General features: G+C 54.9%; 1 protein-coding gene across 1 annotated transcript; it reads right to left on the reverse strand.

Annotated features, from left to right (window-relative positions):
* Nucleotides 1-69: 69 nt before the first annotated feature.
* FANCA (FA complementation group A) lies at nt 70-19,217 on the reverse strand. The gene is given in 32 exon segments (XM_087728943.1): nt 70-278; nt 445-586; nt 1,092-1,204; nt 1,717-1,821; nt 2,350-2,409; nt 3,288-3,393; nt 3,512-3,669; nt 5,035-5,125; nt 5,676-5,804; nt 6,521-6,594; nt 6,708-6,884; nt 7,334-7,430; nt 7,756-7,958; nt 8,101-8,200; nt 8,319-8,389; nt 8,529-8,671; nt 9,484-9,591; nt 10,632-10,708; nt 11,994-12,043; nt 12,219-12,279; nt 12,789-12,877; nt 13,501-13,560; nt 13,687-13,782; nt 14,261-14,374; nt 14,709-14,842; nt 14,984-15,125; nt 15,582-15,634; nt 15,637-15,657; nt 17,037-17,149; nt 17,577-17,646; nt 18,200-18,233; nt 19,136-19,217. Coding segments are annotated over 32 exon segments (3,165 nt in total). The 5' UTR covers nt 19,154-19,217; the 3' UTR covers nt 70-122.
* Nucleotides 19,218-19,504: the final 287 nt, after the last annotated feature.

Below are 19,504 nucleotides of genomic sequence, written 5' to 3' on the forward strand. Positions count from 1 at the left end.
GCACTCTCCTGCGAGTGGCCTCCAGCCAGTCTGCCCAGGGGATCTGAAAGGATCCAGGTGGCGTTTGAGATCCTGGTCCAAAGGAGGCTTCGGGGTTTGCACCTGCAGCTCTTGAAAGCGGCTCAAGAGGTTCGAGGCAAGGCAGAGCCGCCAGGTGTGCAAAGGTGGAGCCACGGTGGGCCTTTCCCATCCACCCGGGTGAGAAGAGAACTCGCCTGTGGAGCCACTTTTGCCGAGATGAGATCCATGACGGAGAAGAAGAGGACGTAGGTCAGGAACTGCCCGTTTGAGAACCGCAAACAAAAAGAGCCACAGAGTTATCGGCCTGAAGCTGGAGCCCCGAGTCCCTCCGCCCGACCGCCAGAGACCAAGTCCAGGCTTCCCTCCTTAGAACTTCCGCCTTGGCCAGAACTTCCCTGCGCAGGGGAAGCTGAAAGGGCTCACCTGCTCGGCTTCCGGCCCCAGCCTTCCCAGCACGGCTCCCTGTTCTTCAGGATCCGCTTGCTGCTGGACAGAGAAGTGGAGGAAAGCAGCGGAGACCCAGGCCCTGTTGGAGGGCAGGGAAGCTGCGTCCGATGCCAGGCAGCTGGGAGGCGAAGGTAGAGAGTCAGTGGGAGAGGAGCCCAGCCGATCCTAAGAACTGACCGCTGGTGGCTGCACGGCCCCTCAGCAGGCCACGGCCCAGCTGGGCTTCTGCTCTCCAAGCGTCCCAGGAAGGCACCTCTCAGGTGGCCTCTCCTCCTGAAGGAAAAGGGAGGCAGGGAAAGCATCCCGGCCCCCGGATCAGGCAGGGACAATGAGTTTGCAATAGCTTCTAGTGCTGCAGCCCTGAGAAAGCCCCTGCACCAGAGGTCAGGCACTGGAGGAGGAGGAGGAGGATTGGCAGCTGATAAAGGGCATCGGACCCATTGAAATAAGGGCCTGTTACAGGTAAGGCCACACGAGGGCAGGTAGAGCTCTTGGGACCGAGGGAAGAGCCAAAAGGAGCTGGAATGTCAGCCCCTTGACCAGCTCTTCGCTGAGGCAGCAGGCGTGAGCCCCTCGGAGAAGCCCCCCAGCTGCAGCCCCCCCCCCCAGCTCCTTGCACTCACCTCTGGATAGAAGACCGTAAATCCTTGAGGCTTTGCAGCCCCTGAGCCAAAGGACCATCGAAGAGTCTCTTCCACTGGGAGCAGAGCACAGGCTCCAGCCGCGGCCACCATCGCTGGAGGGAGGCAAAGGGAAGGCAGACAGTCAACAGATACGGAAATGGGCAACTTCAGACTGGAGCTTCCTGAAGGGTCTCTGTCTGGGGACTCCACGGACCCTCACCCTCCCTCTCCTTACGGTGCTATGGCAACAGTGTCCCCCCCCCCCAATCTCTTGGGCCCCCAAGCCCACAACCAGCCCCTTTTCAAGCCTTCTGGGGCAGCCAAAGAGAACCAAACACTGCTGAGGTTTTTACGGACGTCTTCATTAAAACAGGCTCTGCATCCCTGAAGCATCTTTGAGAAAAACTAGAAGGAAGCCTCCATCGTTGCCTTCAACCAAACGGAGGTGGTGGTTATTGGGGCTTCGTTCCCCCAGGGCTGCCCCCCCCTTTTTTCACCTTCAAAGTCTACCTCCAAATCCACCAACGGAGCTTATGGGTCTCCCTGAACCGCCAGTCAACGGAGCCGCCCGGAATCCTTTCTAAGAAGCGTGTCAGAAATGAGGGGGTGGGGAAAGGCCTCTTACCGCAGCAGAAGAGAGGAGGATGGGACACCTGGCTTGGCACGAAGAGAGCACGGCTGTCACCTCTTGGGCAGGGCGGCTGCACTCCACACTGGCGCTCAGGAGGCCCTGAAGAACGGCAGGCCCCCTCAGCGGGCAGCAACTCCAAGGGCCCCACCCCCACCCCAAGGGGCCACAAAGAAGCCAATCTCGGCCCCGCAGCCACCAGCACCATCTAAAAGACTTCGCTGCCTGATTCCCAATGACTTTAAAGCACGTCCAACCCACAGAAAGCGAGGCCACCCGCTTCCCCCATCCTTCTCCAGGGCAGCCCCCCCCTCCAGCTGCGGCCCCTGCTGAAGCCAGGGGGAAAGGGAGCCACCTAGAGCAGCCACCCCCCCCTTCCCTTCGTTCCGGCCGTTCCCCACCCTGACACGACTCCAGGAGAGCCCTCGTCCCCCCTGCCCACTTCCAGCAACCCCCAACGGCTTCTCTTCCGTCGCCCCATGGCGAGAGAGAGCAGGAGAAGGGGGCTCATCTCTTGGGGTCTCTGCAGACCAAGGACGCCTCCCTTGCTGGGCAGTATGGGGCAGCTGAGGCCTGTCAGCCCAGGGACCCCGTGGGGTGAAAGAACAAGCCGCCTCTGGTCTCCTTTACCCGGAAGAAATGTGCGGTGATGTCGTAAGGCAGAGAGCATCCTCTGGAGCAGCCGTTCCTCTGAAACGACATCCGGTGGGAAGAGGAGGTGAGGGAAACCTTCCCAGGGAGCCCAGCTCAGCCATTCAAAGCTACCAGGCACTTCACAAGTTCCTTGTCCTCAAGGTTGGCTGCCACACCACCCCTGCGGTCATGCCAACGCATCTCCAGCACCTGGCAACCGGTTGCCATCACAGGATGGTTTTGCGCAGGGGGGGGGGGGGCTTCCAAAATTTTAGCAAGGGGTTCTCTGCCCAGTTGCTGAGTGGATGTGACCATGGTGGGCGTGGCCTAGTCAGCCTCCTGAACCATGGGGGGCGGGCGGGTGGGTGTTTGATCTTTTTGCCCTCCATGGGCTCTGGAAGCTTTCCTCGAGCCTCCGGGAGGGTGAAAATGGCCTCCCCAGGCTCCAGAGGCCCTCATTTTCACCCTCCCCAAGGCTCCACCTGCGCCATGCACTTACCTGTATCCAAAACGGGCCACGTGGGGACTCCTGGGAGGGGAGGGGCCGGGTGGGCAGGGCCAGCCACGAGTGGGATTTGGGGGTTCTCCGAACTGCACAGAATCTTAGCTAGAGGGTCTCCCGAACCCCTGCAAACCCCCAGCAGCCCAGCAGAAAACCGCTCGTTGGAGAAAGCGGATTCAGACTCATGACCAAAATTCTGGACACAAGTCGAAGGCCACCTGCACTCCAGGTGCTTCTGCTACTTAATAATCCCCAACAAAACCCCACAGGCCTGAAGTGCCCATTTGTCCCTCTTTCCCGCAGGGGCCCCCGTGTCCGTCAGGAGCAGCCCAGGTTGCCTCAACCCCCCCCCCCGCCTCTCCCAGGCGGCAGAAGAGGCCGCTTGGGAGGTTGTTCCCAGGGCCTCTGCTGGGCTCCAGGAAGTGATACGCACCAGTTCTGCGTTTACAAAAGAGAAAAAGCCGCCACAGGACACAACGATTTCCCCTCCTCTCTTCTGCGTCGCTACAAGGACGGACGGAGGGAGGCTCAAGAGGATCCTGGGGAAACAGCAGACGCCCCTCAGGAGAAGCCCAGCCCGGCTCGGCCTCCCTGCCCCCCCATCGGCCCGTACGTGGGGGGAGGCAGCAGGTGAGTCCCCCCCTCCCTTGTACCCACCTGGTTTGGGAGAGGAGCTCCCGCTGCCGGAGCAGCCGGTCCCCCAGGGCAGCCCCGGTGGTCCCCGGGGCCCTCAGCCTCTCCTGGAACACCTGGAGCAGGAAGTGCTCTTCCGGCCGGCCTCTCCTGCGCTCCAGCTCCAGCTCCAGCACCAGCTCCTGAAATCAAGGCAGGCCTCTGAAGGCCTCCTCTCCTCCGCAGCCCCGGGGGGAGCAAGGCCAGTGGGAGAGGAGAGCCAGTCCCTGCCCACGCGCCCAGGAGGCTGATAGGCCAGCCTAATAACAGGCTGAAGGACCACCACCCAGAACAAAATCCTGACAGCCACTGCTGGCATTCTTATGCAGGGAACTCTGCGCTCTCTGGAAGAGGAAGGAGTGGAGAGGGGGGGGGGGGGAGGAAGGAGGCCTGTTCCAACCAGGCTGAAAGCAATAGCAACAGCAGTTAGACTTATATACCGCTTCATAGGGCTTCCAGCCCTCTCTAAGCGCTTTACAGAGTCAGCATATCGCCCCCAACAATCCATAGATAGATAGATAGACAGACAGACAGATAGACAGACAGACATAGAGATAGATAGATAGATAGACAGACAGACATAGAGATAGATAGATAGATAGATAGATAGATAGATAGATAGATAGATAGATAGATAGATAGATAGACAGACAGACAGACATAGAGATAGATAGATAGATAGCAATAGCAGTTAGACTTATATACCGCTTCATAGGGCTTTCAGCCCTCTCTAAGCGGTTTACAGAGTCAGCATATCGCCCCCACAGTCTGGGTCCTCATTTCACCCACCTCGGAAGGATGGAAGGCTGAGTCAACCCTGAGCTCGTGAGATTTGAACAGCCGAACTGCAGTCAGCTGAAGTAGCCTGCAGTGCTGCATTTAACCACTGCGCCACCTCGGCTCTGGATGAAGCACCTTCGCTGTGACTCCCCAATGCAGCCAGGTAGAATCCCAGCATTGGGGCAGCCCGGATGGACTGACGGGAGTTGGACACCCAATCATGTCTGGGGGGGCCCCAGCCGCACCCTGGAGTGTTTCTACTTCAGCTGACTGCAGTTCTGCAGTTCGGCTGTTCAAATCTCACCGGCTCAAGGTTGACTCAGCCTTCCATCCTTCCGAGGTGGGTGAAATGAGGACCCGGATTGTTGGGGGCGATATGCTGACTCTGTAAACCGCTTAGAGAGGGCTGAAAGCCCTATGAAGCGGTATATAAGTCTAACTGCTATTGCTATTGCTATTCTTTGCCCGCCCAGAGTTATACGGAGGCTGGAATCCCATCGCCTCTTTCAACGCAGTGGCGCACCTGGGTGTGCTTTCTTATGCACTCTGGTGGGCAGAGCCAGGTGAGACTAGCAGGCACAGCACAGCTGCCAGGTACCTGGGCCAGGACGCTTGTGGGCTAGGAAAGCCCCTCGGCCACGGCAGTTGCTGAAGAGGCCCCCCCTGAAGCTCATGGGAAACTCTCGCAGGAAAAGGAGAGAGAAGGAAAGGTGGCACGGCTACCACACCTGAAACCTGCAGTAGAGATCCGGGTTTCCTCCCGCAGGGCCCAGGGAACACGTGGGCTTCCTTTGGAGGCTGCAGGGCTCAGAGTCTCTGCTGGAATCCAAAACAATAAGTCAGTGTTTCTCAACCTTGGCCACTTGAAGATGTCCGGACTTCAACTCCCAGAATTCCCCAGCCAGCATTCGCTGGCTGGGGAATTCTGGGAGTTGAAGTCCGGACATCTTCAAGTGGCCAAGGTTGAGAAACACTGTCCTAGACACTTCCCCATCTTCAAGTTGCCAAGGTTGAGAAACACTGCAATAAGTCATATAAACTGTACGTACGTAAGACAAATCATGGCATTTCCTAGGAAAAAAAGAAATAATGGGCTATCCATAAGCTTTGAGCTGGATCCAGAAATAGTCAATGATCTCTTCATTACAGACCATTTCAGGGGATCTGCTGTTAGATATGATGGGGGTCTGAATCCATGGAAAACCACGGACAATGATCCGTGTGAGATCTGTAGGCACGGCGTAACCTTTGTTTGATAGAACTAATCACAGGCAACAGAGCCAGGCAATCATCTGGTTGCAGGGGGGAGCTCTAGGGCAGAAAATCCCCGCTGGCTGAGCAGGCAAAGGCTTCAGAAAAATCAGCTTACCTTTGAAGGGAATCCAGAATGGCCTTGGCGAAAAGAGCCCCCATCTCTCGCAGGTCCCCCCCACAGCCTCCAGCTGCCACGGGCCTCGGGAGGAAGTGCTGGTGCAAAGACCAGGAGTGGAACTCCTGCCTGCCGAGGGACCAAAAAGCCCAGTTTGGAGGGGTGGGGGGGCACAAAGTCGAACAAAGAAGGGAGGAAATCAGAACAGGAGAGGGGCTACATGTCAGCACCTCTCCATTAGATAATTAGGAAAGAAGACCACGAGACTCCATGAGTAGAAATCAAGTGTACTTTTACTAATTATAAATGATTAAAGGCATAGCGAAGCGAAGTCTGATTATTTAGGCGCGAAAGCGATGGATATATAGAATAGCCCATTCCCCACCCCTTGGCATCCCAGTTACAGTCCAATCATAATTCTCCCAAGTGTCAGGTGTGAGATAACTTCAAAAGGCATCCCGAAGATGGAATGTCGGTGCCGTTAGTCCTGGCGGGAATCTCCTCCGCATGCGCAGTACGACAGGCAGCTGAACTCCAGAACCTTCCTCCAGCACAATGAGTAACCCCTCCCAAATACCATGCCCTCCCTCCCCGTTTCATGGCAGCCGAAGCAACAGCAAAGCAGAGGCTGACACTACATTTGCTAACAGCAGCCACAGCAGAGGCTACGCTTCCCGGACTGGTGATTAAGCTCATTGGCGTAATTAAGCTGGTCTTGAATGAGGCCATGATGTTCCCCTCCCCAAATAAACACACTCTGCTGTTTTACACCGTCCTCCGAGGGACGGCAAACTAATGAACGGCCCAAATTACCTCCCTGGAGCGTTACGGCAGCTGGCTCTCACCTCTCGTTAGCAGAAAGCAGATCTTGGTCGGGGAGGACTTGCAGCTCCATCTTCAACCACTCCGGGAGGGTCAGCTGGAAGAAGGGCAGAAAGGGAAACGGTCTGCCTTCCAAGGGCAGCAGGGGATGGGGGTCGGTCTCAGCCCCAGAGCCCTGCAAAATCTCACCGCCCCCACGGTGGTCTTTACCTGGAAGGCTTCCTCCCGCAGGAGTTCCTGGAAACGGGTTTGTTTCCACAAGCCGAGGGCCGCCTTTTGGTGGCAGAGAGGAGGGCGGGAGGGCGCTTTCCAAGGAGACGCAGCCGAGTCCCCTCCGCAGCCCGTTTCTCGCGCTTCCAAGCAAAGCCGTGGCACGACATACTGGAGCTGCAGAGCAGAAGAGGGGCTCATTTAAAGTTAAGAAGCCCTCCTGAATTCCGCCTCCTTGAAGGGGTCGCTGAGAAAATTCGCCAGGCACAAACTGAGAGTGGATGTTGCCACCAACAAGGCGCACACGCGCTTCCTCCCCCACCCAGTGGCTCCTCTCCAGCCACAGAAACGAACTTGGTTCCTCATTCAGGCCACGCTTAGCTCATGAGGCCAGACAGGCGCACGGGAGATGCTGGGATGCAAAAACTCCTTGAACGAGGAGCAAACCGCAACTTCAGGGAGGCTAACAAAGGCTGCAGCCACCATGAAATTCTGAGCTGCCGTCAGGCGGAACCTGGGACAATCAGGGCAGGTCCCACCCAGCACCAGGACCCTGCGCGGGAATCTCAGCAGGGGGGAAATGGAGACAGGCGGGATTGAATTCAGGCCGGGGGAAAGAAAGTTACCTTTTTCACGAACCCCGGATGAAGGACGGAGCAAAGCTGCTGGTGGGGAAGGGAAGGAAACTTGCACAGGAAGTACGAAACGGCTGCAGTGCAGAACCTGCAGAAAAGGGGTGGGGAAAGGATAGTTTGCGGGACCAGCTTTTCAGGCGTTCGGCCCCCTCTTCATCTGATGGACAAGGTTTATGCGGCTCCCTCCCTCTGGCCAGCTGCTAGATTTCATCCAGCAATGCTGAGAAAGAGATCAGCTCAGGAAACGGCCCCGGGCAGTGTCTGCTATTCCATTCTGGCCCTCCACTTTTATAAAAGGCCCACGACACTCGAGCCCTCTCCTCTAACAGCCGGCCGAGGGCTCGGCCCCATGCGTGGCCCCCTCTTCCTCTGTGAAAGGGCAGCTTGTGGCCTGGATGGAGGGAGGGGCTTACCGCAAGCAGAAGAGAGCAGAATCCCCACCCCTGGGGGCCAATAAACGGTCCCAGAGTCCAGCGAGGGGAAGGTCTGTGTGAAGAGCCACACGGGGGACCGAGGGGAAGCCGAGGTCCACGGGGGGAAGCAGGGACTCGGCCTCGTTGAAATGGACCACAAAGGCAGCCAGGCCCAGGACGTGGGCGTCGCTCAGAGAAGGTCCCTGCAGTCAGCAAAGGGGGAGGTTGGCAGGTCAAGCCCTGCAAGGCCACCAGATCGAGTCAACTGGCGGCAGAAAACCAACTTCTCCAAGAGAGGAACCCCGGGAGAGGAACCCCACCCACCCACCATCCTACGGAACCAACCTGGTGGTAGAGAAGTTGGCAGAGCCGGCTCAGCAAGGGGGACAAGAGGCGGCGGTGCCCACTGACCATCTTCACGAAGAGGGAAGGCCAGGGCCCTTGCCTGCGGAGAACACAAAGAGTGGACTGTGGCACAACAGCGAGGATGAATTGGGGGGGGGGGGAGGTGTTGCGTGGATGTTTCAGCGCAGACGCTGCAAATAAGCCAGAATCCGTCTTACCTGTCAGGGGGCAGGAAGAAGGAGGCAGCCGTTACACCCTGACAGAAGGAGGCCAGCAGAAGATCCACCGCCTGGAACACAGACAAGGCCGGCTCACGTCTGCCCCTTTCGGCTGATGAACCTCTGTGCCCAGCCAAGCGATGGCTGCAAAGGAGCGAGAGGGCCCTTCCGGACCCCCCACCCACCCCAGCCACACGCTCCCCTCCGCACCCTTTGATCCGCTGCACCAACTTCAGGAGCCCAAAGGTCCAGCCTGACCCTCAAGGTCAAGGATGCCGCTTCATCGCCATCGGTCCCGTCTCCCAAAGCCTCCATCAGCCTCCCAGAGACCACCGCCATCTGGGCTGGAACGGCTGCAACACAGGGGAGCCCATGCCAGAGAAGCAGGGGGGAGGGTCCCGTGAACCCCCCCCAGGAGCAGCAGAAGGAAAGGCAACACGGTTCCTGCTGAGCTGCTGAATTTCCTTAGTGAGCTTTATAAAACCTTGGCAAGCCCTTCGCCTGCCAGGGACAGAAGCAGCCACGAGCTTTGGGCTCAAGGGACCCCTTCCAAAACCAAGATGTTACCTGAGCTAAATGGATCTGGGCGAGAGGTGCATTTAATCAATATACCAGAAACGGAGCAGAGATTTGCCCAGATCGTTTGCCGAGACAGAGCCCGGCTGCCCCAGGGTTTCGCTCAGAGCCGCATCTCGCAATCTCCTTCCAAAGCTGCGCTGTGAACAAGCTCGGAGGTCCCCCGATGTTGCTCAATGACACGAGAGCAGTTTCTCGATGTTGCCCACTTCAAGATGCCCGGACTTCAACTCCCAGAACTCCCCAGCCAGCGTGCTCCGCCTGAGAGGCTCAGAGAAATCCTCTGCTCTCCTCTGCCCATTTTCTCTCCCAATAGCAGTTAGCAGTTAATAGCAGTTAGACTTATATACCGCTTCATAGAGCTTTCAGCCCTCTCTAAGCGGTTTACAGAGTCGGCATATCGCCCCCAACAACAATCCGGGTCCTCATTTTACCCACCTCGGAAGGATGGAAGGCTGAGTCAACCTTGAGCCGGTGAGATTAGAACCGCTGAACTGCAGATTATAGTCAGCTGTAGTGGCTTTCAGTACTGCACCCTAACCACTGCACCACCTCGGATCCCAGGGATCAGCTGCCCCGGATTACCTACCACTGTGCTTGTTTGCGTCTGTGACGAGCAGCCTCAGCGCTTCGAGTTCGGCCTTTAGTCGCTCCAGGGGCTCCTTTGGGCCCCCCACCTCTCTTTCAGCCGATCCCTCTGAGGGGCAGAGAAAAGAGCTTTGGATCACACAGAGGACTGTGGGAAGCCTTGCCTCAAATATGGGCAGGTGAGAGAGAGGGGGGGGTGCGTGGGGGGAAAGCTTGCAGCCGTGGCTACCTGAAGCCTTTTCCGGCAGAAAGGAAGTCGCCCTCATCTCCGCCTGGGACTTCATAGCTCACAATCTGAAGTTTCAGTAATTTGGCAAAGTAACCTTAATCCAGCCAAGGCTATTTTGGGGTGCTGGGCTGACATAGGGGACCGGTTGCTACCTGCCATTTCTCTGCCCCTCCCTGGCTGCTCGTCCTAAATAACCAGATCACAATTTGCGTGCCTGACAATTGCTGCCCTTGTTAGATAACCAAACGGAAGTATTTCAGCTCCTTGCAAATGGCCTGAAGAATTCAAGGGTTCCGGGCATTAATCCTAGCGGGCAACTACAGTGCCAGCAGCTGTTTGGAGTTTTAACTGGCAATGCCATTCCATCGGCATCAATCTGGGACAGTGTTTCTCAACCTTGGCCACTTGAAGATGTCTGGACTTCAACTCCCAGAATTCCCCAGCCAGCGAAGTGGCCAAGGTTGAGAAACACTGATCTGGGAGGAAGAAGGGATGAAAAACAGCCCAACTGGCTGGTCAGGAGGTATCCAGAAGGCCCAAGATGACTCCTGCAGCCACTAGAGGTCGCCCTCCGCCAAAGCAGCCATCGGTTGGGCCCCTCGATTCCCGACTTGGAGCCCGTGAGACCGGCTGGAGCATCTCAGGTTTTGCAACTCTCAAGAACCTTGTGCTGGTCCCAGTAACTGCAGAAAAACTCCGCAGGCTCAGGATTCTCCCTGCCCTCTTGGATGACTCAGTGCCAGGCGCCCAACGAGGCTGCCGATTCCCCTGGCAGGCCTCGCCCCACTTTTCTGCAAAACAGATCCATGCCAGGGCCTTAACTCCGCCACGTACTTCCCTTTCTGGCCACAGAAGCAGGTCAGCCTGCGCAGGAGGACAAAAGGGGTTTTTTTCATGCACACAGAACCGAGGAGGCTCACCTGGCAAGAGCTTCCTTTCAGCAGCCTCACACTCTTCCAGGTAAGTGGCGTATGCATTCGGAGGGATTTTTCCAGCCCTGGTTTAGGAGAATAATTGTTTTTCCTCCAACACTCTTCAATTGCTGCATGCCAAATGTTTATAGTGACTTTCCCCTCTTTCCCCTCTTTTCTGCAAACTCTAGGCAAATCTCTTTAAAATGCAACTGAGATGGCAGGCAGGCAGTGGTGGGCACCTGGTGGCATCTTCGACCTCTGGAACCTCTTCCTAAGATGACCAAGTGCCAGATGGAAGTGAGGGAACCAATGGAGTCTCTTCCCAAACACCATCTGATTACCGTGACCCGTCAAAAGCGCGTTCCACAAAAGCGCGGTCGACGAAATCACGTATGTGACGTCATCACAACGCGACGAAAAAGATCGAAAAATTGAAATAAAAATTAAATTACAGCAAGCCGATTCACATAAAGGTAAGGGTTAGGTTAAGGGTTAGGGTTAGGGTTAGAGCGTTAGCGTTACGTTTAGCGTTAGGTTAAGGGTTAGCGTTAGGTTTTTCGTTACGTTAAGGGTTAGGTTTAGGGTTAGGTTAAGGGTTAGGTTTAGGTTTAGGTTAAGGGTTAGGTTTAGGGTTAGGTTTGGGGGGGTTAGGGGAAGGTTTTAGCTTTATTTTTACATTTTTCAATCTTTTTTGTCGCGCTGTGATGACGTCACATACGCGCTTTCGTCGTCCGCGATTTTGTCGTCCGCGGTTTTGTGGTAGAACCCTGATTACAACCTTTTCAAAGGACAACAGCTCTCGGGGACAGGTTTGAACAGACAAAGAACCCTTTTTTGGTCTTACAGTACCTATCGACTAAATAGTCAAATGATAAAAGGGAGGGAGATGCTGAGCCCCCACCCAAAAAGCTTTTAATTAGCATTAGAAAGGGCTCCTCTTAAAGGAAACTCGCTCCTAGGGTCCTGGGTTTGAGGGCCAAGGGAAAGGAAATTGCTAACTTAATATATTGCTAAAAGAAAGCAGCCATCCCTTTTTAGCTCTTTTGTGAAAAAGCAATGGCTGCCGTTTTTCTAACCAGGGAAGCAGCAAAATCACAATAACCACGGGCAGAATATTTACATCACACGCTCTTATTAGCAGAACCCCTTGCTGGCTGCAAAGAATGGCAGCCGCTCTGAGTTAAAGTAAGATCGAAATCCAGAGTAATATTACTGGGGTTGATTAGATTGCCGGACACACTTAACAAGGCAAGAAGGGATCACGATGCAAGGAAGCCAAAGGTAGATCGAATGACACAATGCTTCCCATTGAAAAGCGCTGGGGGGGGGGGGGGAAACGCCCTTTATGGCCAACGATTCCTTTCCTACCTCTTGAGGGCTTCTATCAAAGCTACGCGCGTGTCGGGGCTTTCCGGAAGCTACAGAGAAAACAATAAAAGAAGTTGGCATTGCAAAGTTAACGTATTGGAGGCATTTCTATCCCGCAGGTTATTTGAGAGAGTTTCCTGTTAACAGAGCACCATTCTGAACAGAAAAAGATCAAAATATCTAAAGATTCCACTGGACACGAACAACGGGAAAAAGAAAACTCACCACTCGTGGAACAAGCAAAGCCGGAAGAAAGCGGGAGACGTAATAGGACCGCCTGAAAATACTGAGAGACAGAAGCAGGCGGATGAATCACAGTGAGCCCCCCCAACCCCCCAAGATTAAGAACAAACGCCTTTAGGAGCAAGAGAGAGATTATAAATGTAAACCTGACTCTCTGAATTTCTTCAATTCAGCAGTGTCTTCCAGCAGGATCCTCCTGTAAGTGAGCCTCCAAGAGCCTCCTGGGTCGAGCTCCCTCCCAAGACCTGCCCCTCCCCACTCCGCAGCCAGGAAGACCCTTCTAAAACCAGACCCCCTTTTTTCATTCCACCCAGTGGGTCGTGCTTGCCATTTTTTTCATCTTTATTGATTTGATTATAAGCCACTCAAGAGAAGCTGGGCAGCACAGAAGCTTAATAAATTATCTGTAAACATGCAAAACGAAAGTTGCTGGGCACTTTTGCTCTTGAAAGTTTTTAAGCGAGAACCTGACATTTTTGTACTTTGGGTCTCCGCCCCCACCCTTAAGATCTCCATGGTCTTTCCTTCTGCCCTCAAAAGAGGAGACCTTACCTGGCTTCCAGAACGCTTGCTGGGATCTTGCCAGTATTCCGGAATATCTGGACGGCTTTTTCAACATCCTGAAGCGCTTGACAGGACGGCTACCTCACACACACACACACACAAAAAGAAGAACGCCTGTTTTGCACAACTGCCCAGGCCAAGGATGGGAGAGAAGAATTTGGGCGCGGGGCAAGCAGTGGGCAATAGGGAGGACGCCAAAACCACAGAAGAGACTAAGGCGGCCACAGCGCCGAGGAGAGGAGATGCTGCTAAGCATGCAGGGAACTCAGGCAGTTGGAGGCCTCCATCCCCCCAGCCCAGGGCTTCGGGGAGCACAACTGGAGTGCTCAGAATGGGCATCAGCTGCCCTCACAGGCCACAGCTGGAAAGACAAGAAGCGTCTCTCATCAGGCTGCCTTTCAACGGCCAGCTGCACATTCCAAGATCAGAGGCTTCGGGGAAAGGGCTGGAACCACAAATCCTCCCAGTAACACACGCACACACACACACACACACACCCTGCTGTTCTAAGCCCCAAACCTCAGGGTGCCCATCCCAGCCGCCTGCATGCTCTGAGCCCATCACAGCTGGCTAAACAGTTGGCGGTGGAATATCATTCTCTCCCCCCCCCCCCGGTCCATTTTGCAGATAGGGAGGTGAAATCTGCCCCCCTTAAGAGGTTACCATGACAACAAGTGGCAGCACTGATGGGGGTCCGTACCTGGGAGGCTTCCTCGGTGGAAGAGAGGTTCTCATAGAGGCCCATGTCTTCTATCGACACCTGGGGAGACAGGCAGAAAGAGCTGAATCGGGGGCGGGGGGGGCACAGTACGGAAGGCCATGGGCACGTGGAGGGGGGGGGCTTCTACCACCCTCCATTTGTCTCCCAGCGAGGGAGGGGGGGCACCTTGAGATCTGCCAGGCGAGTTTTGGCCAAGGTGGTGTATTCCAGCAGGAGGGCCCGGTACTTGCTGGGCACGAATGGGGGGTGCAGGAGGTGGACCTGGAGAGGTTCAGACAAAGTGAGGCACAAAGCAGAGATGCCCCCTCCCCCCCCATTCCAGAGGCAGCAAAACAGCAGTTCTCTCAGCTGCAGATCCAGGACTCCAGGGAAACTGGGGGGGGGGGACCATGTCCTTGGCACCCCCACCCCGAGGCCCGGATGCTGTTGGGGTCCTGGCCTTTCTTTTGGCGGAGGGGAGCTCCAGGAGTCTCTGAGGATGGGAAGGGAGGACAGATGTGCCCCTGGCTGCACGCTAAATGCCCTGCTTTGCCCCCTCGTCCTTTGCAAAGCCCCCCCCCCCGAGCAGAAATGGGCAGGCTGGGGTTCACGCTGCCTCGACAGCATCCTCCAAGGTAGGAAACCTACTTGGTTTCAATTCCCATAATCCCCAGCCAGCATGGCTTTTGGGCAGCGGTTCAATTTGCCAACCCTAGGAGACCTCGCAGCCCACCCGCCAAGGAGCGGGAGCAGCGCCCACCTTCAGGTACTGGGGAGCTTCGAAGGGCACCAGCTGCGACAGGAACTTGAAGAAGAAGACGAGGGCCTTCCTGCTGCCGCCATTGTGGAGGCTGCTGCCATTCCCAAAAGTGAGCTGGAAGCAGAGAGCGGTGCCTGGAGCCCAACTGGCCAGCACCCCTCCCTCCCTCCCTCCCGGCCCCTGATGTCCAGCACAGCTGCCCGGGACCCCCTTCTCAGCCCCATGGAGCCAGCAGCCTTGAGAAGCTGGATACGTGGCACACGGCCTTCCGGTCCACCTTCCCCCGGGTGTCCCTGGACCAAGGCCTCGGGAGGCCTGGACGAAGGCAGGGTCACGAGGCTGCAGCTTGGCTCCCCTTCGGCAGCCTCCTTCCGCTTGCCTCCCGCAAAGCCTGCAGGCCCAAGACCCCCCTCCCCAGGAAAGACCCCCCCTCCCCCGTGGCTCTCACCTTAAACCATTCGGCGTAAGGGGGGAATAAGGCCGGGCCTTCCAAGGCTGCTTGGCGGACAATTAAGAACGCGGTGATCAAGCTCTCCAGGTCGTAGTTGGCAAAGGCCTTCCGCAAGAGACCCCCCAGGAGGTCTAGGAGAGACACAGGACGGTCTCAAACTCCCTACCCGACTGCAGCTAAAGGAACCTGAAACTCCCGGAGCCTCAGTTCGAGGCCAAATCCCAATCTGGCACAGTTCTCAGAGCCTCCCAGTTCCCAGCCGCTGCCGGTACCTTTGACCAGCTGCTCTGCCTGGGAGTGGCAGACTAAGAAGGTGGAGACGCACGAGAGGACGTGGTGCCAGTTTACTTCGCTCGTCTCCAGGACCTGCTGCAAGCGCCGGGTCAGTTCCTCCGCCTGGAAGACCACGAAGACCTGGGAGGGGGCGGGATGGCTTTTGGAATCGTGGGGAGCAGCTTTCTGAGCCCTAACTGCCCCCCAAGTGAGCTTTGCGCTGAGGAGTTCACAAGTGAGGGGCTCCCAAGACATCACCACAGATACTGGCAACTCTTCATCTACCTACTCTTCTTCCTCCCACCCCGCCCTGCCCTGGATGGAAAACAGGAAGCGTCCGGGGGGAGGGGGGCCTTCCTGCTCCTTTCCCCTCCTACTGCTGAGAGCCTCCATCTGCCCTGCCAGCTTCTTGGCAGACAGAGCTGCTGCTGGGGCACTTCCTAGCTTTCCTGCCCTTCTGGGCCAGAGAACCAGTTCTGCAGTAATTGAAAGGAACTGTTTCTGAGCGGTGCCAATGCTGCCCGGGTCGCACGGCGGGCAGCGTAGTAAAGCGCAGCCTGCTTTATTAAGCAGCCTTCACTGGAAAGGAGCACGTACTTTGCGGTATAAGGTAGCAAGCAGCGAGCTGGTCCTGGCAAAGCTCCATTCCTCTGCAGATGGATGGCATCGGAGACTGCTCAGAGAGAGAGGGAGGGAGGGAGGGAGGGAGACAAGGCTGGTTTCACAGAACAGGAAGAGCCAGGCTGCAGAAGGAGACTCTTCACTGGTTTGTATCTGGTAAAATGCCCTTCCTTCCTTCCTTCCTTTCCTTCCTTCCTTCCTTTCCTTCCTTCCTTCCTTCCTTCCTTCCTTCCTTCCTTCCTTCCGAGAGGCTCTTCAGAACACACACACACGCACACATACGTCCTTCCCTCCCCCTCCCCCTGATCACTGCAGAATCCGAGCCCCAGAGACTGAGAGTGGCCAGGTTCCATCACCTTGGCAGAAGGGCAGAATGCCAGAGCAAGCAACGGGAAAAAAGGGGATCTCAGATCAGATCTATCCATTGTTCAACTTTTCAGCTGGTTGCCCGAATTCCATCACCAACTTCCAGGGGAGCCTGGAATCGTAGCCTGCCCTGCCCCGCCCCACTCCGGCCCAACAGCTGCTGAATGGAGAGACAGTCCCAGGGCTGGAGAGTCGCATTAACTTTTAACAACTCAGGAGTAAAACATGCATTCTGGCTTTGTCCTCACTTGAAGAACTTAGATAGATAGATAGATGATAGATAGATAGATAGATGATAGATAGATAGATAGATAGATAGATAGATAGATAGATAGATAGATAGATGATAGATAGATAGATGATAGATAGATAGATAGATAGATAGATGGATGATAGATAGATAGATAGATAGATAGATAGATAGATAGATAGATAGATAGATAGATAGATAGATAGATAGATAGATAGATAGATAAATTTATTTATAGGCCGCCCTTTTCCCTGAGGGGACTCAGGGCGGCTTACAACGTATAGGGAAGGGAGTACACACAATGACATATAAAAACAGTATGTAAATTAAAATAGAAGCAACATTCATTCATCATTTGGGAGGGGACGGATTATAATCTTTAACCCCAGGCCTGACGGGATAGCCAGATCTTGAGGGCTGTGCGGAAGGTCTGGAGGGTGGTGAGGGTACGAATCTCCACGGGGAGATCGTTCCAAAGGGTCGGAGCTACTACTGAAAAGGCCCTCCTCCGCGTAGTTGCCAGTCGACAAGCACTAATTTGACTGAGCACTAATGAATTTGTCCCTTAAAATATATGGCAGTTAAAACGAGGCTCTGCCGGGAGCCATGTCCCAACCACACAGTTGGCCCCGTCCGATTCCTACCCAGCCCTTCCAAGGCAGACCAGACAGACGTGCTGGCAGGAGCCTGGGGCCTTATGGGGAGCTGCTCCAGAGCCTGCTGGGTGATTCCCGGGGGCGGCAGGGGGTCCTGCAAAAGGCCTCCCTCGTCCCTCAGCAACCCTGAGCACACCTGCCCCCTTCTGGGGATCCTACCTGTCAGATGAGGATTGTAGGTAAGCACCCGGGTGAAGATGTGCCCAAAGAGGGCCTGCAGATGCTCCGGTGGAGCCGTGCCTTGGAAAACCACCAGGCTGTAGACTTGGAGCCTGTAAACAAAAGGGGGAAAATGTCTCCATGGGCAAGAAAAATGAGTCAGCAGGCTTGAGGATTACTGCTAATTGCTCCCGTTTTTTTCAGTAAGTGGGCATTTACTAGGAGGCCTGTAAATAAATGATAAATATTTATTTTCTGATTATTGCTCAAGTGCTTGGCAGAAAACATAAAAGCATGCTATTATTAGCAAATATAACGACACTATTCAGTGGGCAAAACTTTGGCCCGACAGAGAAACTGCTGCTGGAACCTGGAGCTCCATTTTAAGGGGGCATCACATGCTTTGCACGCAGGGAATGAAGCCACTTGGGAAACACACAAACGGAGCTCTTGGAGAGCTGAGAAATGCTGTTGCCCCCAGTTGGCGGCTCTCCGATCCTCCCTCCTCTCCCAGCCCCGACCTCGGGGAGAAGTCCTTACCAGCATCTCACCGCCTTTCCTGTGGGGGAGGCCCTGCCCTGCTTCTCCGTAGCCACAGCATCCAGCACCCCTAGACAAAAGGCAAGGAGCAAGGCTTCAGGCAGGGCGAGCAGAAGGCCGTGTCCGGAGAATAGGGCCACGAAAGAGCCACAGACTCCACAAGGAATAATTTCTCAAGGGAGGAAGCTCGGCCTTAATCGTGATAGCGGCCTGGGAGCCGTTTCCCTCCTTTCTGGAAACGTATCCTATCACTGCAATATATTGACTGCATCGCTGGAGGGAACATCAGTGCTCAAGAGCATAGATGGGAATGAAAAACAAAAACATCTGTTTGGAACACAGCAATCTGGAGGCCAAAGGTCCTCAAAGCCGACGTGGGAGAACGAACCCCCAACGTCCTCCATTATGCAATGCGAGGTGTGTGTTTGTAGGAGGAGGTGGAAGCACAATTCACAGCGGGACAGTGTGAAAATTCCAGTCTGGCTTTACACGCCAAAGTAAGAGCTCAAGCTATTTGTGTGGCAGCAACGTCCTGTCCTGTGAGGGATTCTCACAAGCCTCTCTCTCTCAAGGGCGATTGCACTCCTGACCTGATGTGATCCACTCCCACAGCCGCCACTTACATGCCAACATTCTCTCCAGCACAGCACAACAGATCTGCAACAAAAAGACGAATTTGATAACGTCTTAGGAGGCTTCAGCCATGGTATTTATGTTTTTCCTCCTCCGAGACGTCAACGCAGCAGATGGAGCACTTCCTCCTGTATTCGTATCTTTAAGTTTTAATGGAGCCCCAACCCCCAGGGACAGAAGGCTGGAGAGAAAGCCAGAATGGGTTCCACCACAAAAGCGCGTAGGACAAAATCGCGCTCGACAAAAGCGCGCTGTGACGTCATCACAGCGCGACGAAAAAGATCGAAAAATGTAAAAAGAAAGCGAAAACCTTACCCTAAGCCCCCCAAACCTAACCCTAAACCTAACTCTTAACCTAACCCTAAACCTAACCCTAAACCTAACCGTTAAAGTAACGAAAAACCTAATGCTAACCCTTATCCTAACCCTAACGCTAACGCTAACGCTCTAAAGCTAACCCTAACCCTAACCCTAACCCTAACCCTTACCTTTATGTGAATCGGCTTGCTTTAATTTAATTTTTATTAATTTTTATTTGAATTTTTCGATCTTTTTCGTCGCGCTGTGATGACGTCAAAGGCGCGATTTTGTCGATTGCGCTTTTGCCGTCCGCGCTTTTGACGGGTCACGGCCAGAATGACCTTCCATGGCTGAGGAGATCTGAACTTGGATTGCATTCATCTTAACCCCCACCCCCCAGCCCCCCACTCAACATCCCAGGCTTCTTTCGAGAACTGCGGAGGCCTTGGCTGTTCCAGCTGCTGCTCATGGCCCATTGACCAAGGGGTGGGGGCTGCAACGCACAAACCCGGCTGCTCAGTGCCTGGAAAGACCCTCATGGGAGGCGAGGCAGGGGGTTTCCCAGCCCCCCGAGAGATGGATGGGGGTGACTGGAATTCTAAGGAACAAATCTGCTCCAGCCTTACTTCAGAAACTCTCTTCATCTCCAGCTTCTTTTCAGGCGTTTCGGGTGTTTTGGGAAATCCATTTTGAAGGAGCACCAGAGCCAAATCTAGGGGTTAAGAAGGAAGCCCAGGTCAGAGACCTCCTAGGCCAGCTGGACGAGGCAAGAAAAGGTGCAGGGAAGATGGAAAAGGGACTCAGACAAGAGATGGTGAAATACTGTCCAGAGCCCCCCCCCCCTTTTGCTTTAATAGATCTTAACTGATGAAGCAAAATGAAAGGAAGACCACAGACACGAAAACTCCAGTATTTTTCAGTAATTAAACATTTCTCATATTTTCCTGCCCCTTGGCTTTTGCTATCATCATTCTAAACATAAAGCCATTCTATTT

This window comes from Thamnophis sirtalis, unplaced genomic scaffold (genome assembly GCF_051295495.1).
Source record: "Thamnophis sirtalis isolate CommonGarterSnake01/CBP01778 unplaced genomic scaffold, rThaSir2_p1.2 scaffold_14, whole genome shotgun sequence".
NCBI lineage: Eukaryota > Metazoa > Chordata > Lepidosauria > Squamata > Natricidae > Thamnophis > Thamnophis sirtalis.